At 40.6% G+C, this 7,500-nt stretch overlaps 1 protein-coding gene across 2 annotated transcripts in view; it reads right to left on the reverse strand.

Moving 5' to 3' along the window:
* The window catches only part of eva1aa (eva-1 homolog A, regulator of programmed cell death a), a 71,981-nt gene that overhangs the window by 26,770 nt on the left and 37,711 nt on the right, over window positions 1–7,500 (reverse strand). For both annotated transcript variants that reach the window (XM_077220660.1, XM_077220659.1), the window contains exon 5: window positions 3,705–3,848. In XM_077220660.1, the coding sequence (XP_077076775.1) occupies window positions 3,705–3,848 (144 nt within the window). The remainder of the gene's footprint in view (window positions 1–3,704; window positions 3,849–7,500) is intronic.

Raw genomic sequence — 7,500 nt, forward strand, 5'->3', positions numbered from 1 at the left:
CTTTATGCATTTTTACATTTTGAAAATGCAAAGTTTAGTATATTTATTAAACCGTTTCCCTCTCAGGTTTTACTATCCTTGTGGGGAAATTTGGTCCCCGCAATGTAATATAAACAAAGGCACACACACACACACACACACACACACACACACACACACACACACACACACACACACACACACACACACACACACACACACACACACACACAGTGAGTGATTACTGCCCTCTAGTGTTCAAACACAATGTCTCTATCTGCACAAGAGAAACTGATTGTCCTTTACTGTAATGATATTAAATCATATTCAAGTACCAATGAACAGGCTAAATATTGTATATATATATATATATATATATATATATATATATATATATATATATATATATATACACACATACACATACAGGTGCTGGTCATATAATTAGAATATCATCAAAAAGTTTATTTATTTCGGTAATTACATTCAAAAAGTGAAATTTGGATATTATATTCATTCATTACACACAGACTGATATATTTCAAGTGTTCATTCCTTTTAATTTTGATGATTAAAACTGACAACTAATGAAAACCCCAAAATCAGTATCTCCGTAAATTAGAATATTGTGAAAAGGTTCAATATTGAAGACACCTGGTGCCACACTCTAATCAGCTAATTAACTCATGACTAATTAACTTATGGTGGTGATGGCGCAGTGGATAAGACACATGTCTTTGGTGTGAGAGACCCGGGTTCGAATCAACTGTGAGACACCAATGTGTCCCTGAGCAAGATACTTAACTCCAGAGTTGCTCCAGAGGCGTGCGACCTCTGACAATATAGCATTGTAAGTCGCTTTGGATAAAAGCGTCAGAAAATAGTATTCGAAAATAGAACTAGTACGTCCCAAATCGTAGTATGTTGAAATGAGTTTTCCAAAGAGACCCGGATGGTCTACTATATCCGGTCAGAATCCGAAGTGCAGATCGATGCACACTCTAACGGCTAATATTGCCCACAACCCATCGCGCGTTGGACGAGGATTCGGTTAGAACTACAAACACGAGTGAAAAGTGTTAAAAAAGCTACAGACATGGAGGACGCGCGCGAGTCCGGCGGACTCATTAAAGTGAATAATTATCAGTATCTAACCTGACGAAAATTTATTTATTCAATGTTGGCTACGTTATATTGAATCTGCAGCAGCATTGTGAACTTTTGTAAAGATACGTTTATAGCCATTAAATTTTAAATGCATCATTACATTCAAATTGCAAACACATGAGGAGAGTGAGAGGCTCCGCATGAAAGACCCACGACTGGCAGATGAACGAACTACAAAATTTCTCTCCGAAACAGTAAGAAATTATATTAGATTGAATGGAGGATTTTAACTGTGACGAGATGATTGACAGGGCAGTTTACGATGATGCACGCGACAGAGCTGTCCGTTAAAGATGACGAAGTAGTATGTCCCAAAGCTTGCCTACTCTTTTGCTACACACTCAAAAGTATGTACTTTTTCTTCACAAAAAGAGTACATTTTTTACACTTTTAGGGCGTAGTATAAGTAGGCGAATTGGGACGCAGCATCAGTCTAGTTCTGTAGGCTACACAATCATGGGGAAGACTGCTGACTTGACAGCTGTTCAAAAGACGACCATTGACGTCTTGCGCAAGGAGGGCAAGACACAAAAGGTCATTGCTAAAGAGGCTGGCTGTTCACAGAGCTCTGTGTCCAAGCACATTAATAGAGAGGCGAAGGGAAGGAAAAGATGTGGTAGAAAAAAGTGTTCAAGCAATAGGGATAACCGCACCCTGGAGAGGATTGTGAAACAAAACCTATTCAAAAATGTGGGGGAGATTCACAAAGAGTGGACTGCAGCTGGAGTCAGTGCTTCAAGAACCACCACGCACAGACGTATGCAAGACATGGGTTTCAGCTGTCGCATTCCTTATGTCAAACAACTCTTGAACAAGACACAGCGTCAGAAGCGTCTCGCCTGGGCTAAAAACAAAAAGGACTGGACTACTGCTGAGTGGTCCAAAGTTATGTTCTCTGATGAAAGTCAATTTTGCATTTCCTTTGGAAATCAAGGTCCCAGAGTCTGGAGGAAGAGAGGAGAGGCACAGAATCCACGTTGCTTGAAGTCCAGTGTAAAGTTTCCACACTCAGTGATGGTTTGGGGTGCCATGTCATCTGCTGGTGTTGGTCCAGTGTTTTCTGAGGTCCAAGGTCAACGCAGCCATCTACCAGGAAGTTTTAGAGCACTTCATGCTTCCTGCTGCTGACCAACTTTTTGGAGATGCAGATTTCATTTACCAACAGGACTTGGCACCTGCACACAGTGCCAAAGCTACCAGTAGCTGGTTTAAGGACCATGGTATCCCTGTTCTTAATTGGCCAGCAAACTCGCATGACCTTAACCCTATAGAAAATCTATGGGGTATTGTGAAGAGAAAGATGCGATACGCCAGACCCAACAATACAGAAGAGCTAAAGGCCACTATCAGAGCAACCTGGGCTCTCATAACACCTGAGCAATGCCACAGACTGATCGACTCCATGCCACGCCGCATTGCTGCAGTAATTCAGGCAAAATGAGCCCCAACTAAGTACTGGGTGGTGTACATGCTCATACTTTTCATGTTCATACTTTTCAGTTGGCCAACATTTCTAAAAATCCTTTTTTTGTATTGGTCTTAATTAATATTCTATTTTTTGGAGATACTGAATTTGGGATTTTCATTAGTTTTCAGTTTTAATAATCACAATTAAATGAAATAAACATTTGAAATATATCAGTCTGTGTGTAATGAATGAATATAATATCCAAATTTTATTTTTTTGAACGGAATTACTGAAATAAATCAGCTTTTTGATGATATTTTAATTATATGACCAGCACCTGTATATAGGTGATTCTAAGTTAACTGTTACAAACCAGCTGAGAAAATGAGATAAATTTACTATGACATTCAACCGCATTTTACTATTATTCCTTTATACGTTTAAATCTATTTAAAATCAGCATGTGAATGAACGACATTTTAATAATTTAGGGCAGATTAAAAAAAATATTGTTTTTTCCTTGTCTTTATAATTTGCTGGAAATTTGAAAGAAACTAGATTAAAAACTGCTAACAATATGACACCAGATAATTGAATATTAAATAAAAAATGTAATATATTTTTTATAAAAAATGAATACTATTTATTTTAATTAATATTTATATTAAATATATTATAGAATGTATATTAAATTTAAAATAAATATTTATTTATAATTAAATTAATATTTATAATAAAGATATAAGTAAACAATACTTTCAGTTTTCTGTTATTTAGCCATAAAAAATGTAAAAGCAACACACAAAAAGTTTTATTACGTTATAATCTTAAATATTTTTTGTTCTAATTAAAACAGATTTATATTTATTTCATAACATAATTTATTTTAAAAAGTATTTATTTTTAAGATACAAGTAAACAATACTTTCATTTGTTTTCTATTATTTTAGTCAAAAAAATAAATAATTAAAAGCATCGTTAATTAATTTATTACTTCGTCACTAATAACTTTTTAATCATGAAAGCAGCACAGACATGGTTTGCAACAAATAACGCAGTGTGACCAATTTATCAATGTAGTCTAATAATGGGAAACAGGTGTATGACAATGCATTCATCTACAGCTGTGTGTGTTGTGTGTGTAACTCACCACAGGTGTGTATCACGCTGAGGTATTTGCGGGTGCCACGGTAACAGGGGTCTCCAAACTCTTGTGTAGAGGCGCGGACCACACAGGAGCGTTTCCCCTGGCAACGTGATGTCATCACTGTCAGAGCCACATCAGACGAGCAGTCTGGAATCACAGTGAGATCTCAATACAAGCACATACCAGAGACTTATTGTTTATATAGATAAAGCCAAATGGTCACCCTGATTTTGCAAAATAAGACATGTTTCTGGATCAACATTCCTGTCCAAAAACATGGCTACCCCTACCCCTAGCCATAACTTATCCCTGAAACCAGAGGGAAATGATGGTGTAGAACCTAACCCTTGTCATAAATAAAAAATTTTAATAAAAAAATATTTTTTATGATTTTGGTTTACTATAATAACCACGGTATGAACAAACATACTCCCGAAAGTACCGTCACAGCTCTGGATAAAAAAAAAAACTATATGAACGCATTTAATTTCTCTCTCACTCACACTCACTCACACACACACACACACACACACACACACACACACACACACACACACACACACACACACACACACACACACACACACACACACACAAACACAAACACACACAAACACACAACAACAACAACAAAAATAAAGCTACACAGGAAGAGAGTAAGTGTTTGTGTGTGAGTGTATGTGAGAGAGAGAGAGTGAGAGAGTGTGTGTGTGTGTGTATGTGTGAGAGCGAGAGCGAGAGAGTGAACGGAATGCAGAGAAAAAGCTGCATCAAAATGAGCTCCTGAATATTTTCATTAACTTGGACCTAAAGAGTGGGACATTTCTGGAAAAAAAAACTTTCAAATACCCTCCACAAAGGACTCTAATGAAGAGGTACATTTAATAATCTGCAAAACAGAAGATATAAGTGAAATAAGTGAAGATCTTGATTTTAATTTTAAATCAAAACAACTAGCTAAACTGTAAACTAGGGAGGCGTCAACTGTTTCAGCTTGTTTTCATCAGCTGACTGGGCTACTGACTGCCTAAGAAACTAAATAAACTGATCTAAACAATAACAGAAGAGATATTTAACAAAGACAAAGAAGAAAATAAGAAAGAACAAGAAATAACTGTGTTTTGAAGTCTTGTAAACAACAAAGTAGCCTAGCCACCTGTTTGGAGTAAACAAGTGGTCACCATGGAAACGGGTCAGAAGGCATTTAAGCACAGCAAAGCTCCCAGCAGAGAGGTTGAAATTAGAGGATGGATACCCGACCCGAGCCCGACGGGACCGGTTCGGGTTCGGGTCGGGCTCGGTCACATCAGCGCGATATGGCATTGAACATTTTACATTTAAAACAGCTTATTATGTTGGTAGCCAATGTGCCTGATGCTTTCACGTGATGCAAACGTTCGCTTTTGTGATTAAAATACATGTAAAATATTACCATAACATCTGTCTTCCTGTGTGCGGAAATTTGTTTATGTAGCCGTGACAACGAAACGCGTGCATGCGCGCCTGCGTTAAGTGCGCTTGTTTCTCCGTGCGCGCTGATGCACTCATCCTGCTGACATTTCCGAATGTCTTCTTACAGTTGCTTAATAAAAGCAGGCTTTCCACACAAACAAACGCACATGTGTCATTAGTATGAGAAAAAAAATGGGATTTTAACTGTCGATCTCGGGTCGGGCTTGGACATAAATATCTTTATGCCTATCGGGCTCGGGTCGGGTTCGGTTACTGCTCTGTCGGACGCAGGCCGGGCTCGGACAAAAAATTTCGGCCCGATCCGCACTGTAGTTGAAATACCCTGTCAAATGTAAAAGTGCAGCAGCTAGGGAGAAACACAAGGAGAAGACACTACGGGAAAACCCAGAGATCCTCTTCACTGACTATGCCCAACAAAAGAATGGAAGAAAGAAAAACAACCTCATATTCTTCACTGATTCCATCTACATCTGGAAAGATACTGTGTCGAACAACTACCCATATGTATCCAGTGAAGGCATCGGCTCAGGGGGCAGATTAAAGATCTGCAAAGATGAACACCTGGACAAGGAGGACTCCCTTCTCACCATCACATACTACACCAAAGGAAAGGTTATGGTCCAGGGGAATGAAGCCAACCTGGAGTCCTTTGAAGATGCATTCTCTCTGTTAAAAACAGAGGTGAACACCAAGAGGATGATTGTTCACACTGACAGTGAAGATGATGAGACAGAAAACCCCATCACCTTGTCCATCTCTGCCCCTCCTACACCTGCCACCTCTACCAACAGGTTAAAGGAGAGTATGGCCCTATTGGAGCTGGACTTTGCTGAATTTAAAGAGCTGACCCAGGCCAGGCTGTGTGAGTCCCAAAACATCACTGTGCAGCAGATTCAAGAGGAGCTCCAACAGCTCAAAAGAGACAACCAGTCATTGGCATCTGACCTAAGAGGAAGTATAGAGGCACTGAAGCAGGAGAACAGGATACTTCATACCCAAATGGCCAAAGTAAAGGAAGATGCTGAGAACAGAGAAAGGAGCTTCACCAGGCAGGTCCAACACCTGACAGAGCAACTCTCAGAAATCCTGACAACTACAGAGGCACAGACTCTCCCTGCCAGTGTCCCAAAGCCTTGTTTTGTCTCTGTTTCACCATCTCCGCTCTACACCCAGTCCAACAACACCCTGGCAACTCCTTCTACACCTACACTGCCAGCTGCCAACAACCAGCTCTGCCCATCACAGCCTGCCTCCACTCAGCCTGAAGAACAAGCCCCACAAGTGGTCCTACTGGTTGACTCAAATGGGAAATTCCTGGACACAAACAAGCTTTTTCCTGGTAAGAAAGTGCTTTCTAAACGCTGCAGCACCACAGGCCAGGCAATGAAGCTTTTAAAAAAGGAGACCCTCAGGAGCCCTCAATGCCTGGTGATCCACACAGGAACAAATGATCTGCACAGCCTCCGAAAAGGCACTGCTGAGGCAGTGAAGAAGATGGCAGAGCAGGCCAGTAAGGAATTTCCTGACACCCGCATTGTGATCTCCGCCCTGCTGCCAAGGACAGACATCCCCCCTCATGCCATCCATAACATTAATATGGAGATCAGAAGAGGATGTGCCACCTTACCCAATGTCCATCTGGCCCTCCACCCAACCATTTGCATCTGGGACCTCTATGATGGACTCCATCTCCACAAAGAGAAGGTGAAGATCTTTGCAAAGACCCTCAAAGACACGGCCCTAGGACCCAGTCCTTCTACCCTGTCCTCAATTTTCACGCTTCAGTGATCATCCCAGACCTCCTCCTCCCCACCACCCCAGGATCATCCCCCCTGCTGCCAGGAGGCACAACAGCTCAGCCTGGACCTCCCCCTCCCCATCCGCCCACCACCTAACCATGGTAAAACACAACCAGAGAAGACTACTTTCCCCCTCCTTAATCCCTTCCCACCGTCCTCATTTACAACATCGACAGCAGAGCTACGCAACAGCACCTGTCCCTGACCTGCCTCCCCACCCACAGCAACGGAGTTATTCTTCAGTTGTAGCCCCGCCCCCTGCCACAGCCCCCTTGCCACAGGCCCCGCCCCCTGCTGCCTCTGAGCTGGGAGACATCAGGAAGATGCTGCAAACTCTGTGTACCCGACTTCTGCCCAGCTAAGATATACATAAACAAAACACTTTACCATTTGAGTAACAGAACATTGATATATATTTAGTTAGTAATAGTAATAATAACAATGGTAGAAATTAGTATAATGGTAATATTTATAATTTTTAAATATTAATTTAATTGATTTAGTATTATAAATGGATAGATAGTTGA

This window comes from Siphateles boraxobius, unplaced genomic scaffold (genome assembly GCF_051911475.1).
Source record: "Siphateles boraxobius isolate OS27281-9 unplaced genomic scaffold, OSU_SipBor_1 8, whole genome shotgun sequence".
In the NCBI taxonomy this organism is placed as follows: Eukaryota; Metazoa; Chordata; class Actinopteri; order Cypriniformes; family Leuciscidae; genus Siphateles; species Siphateles boraxobius.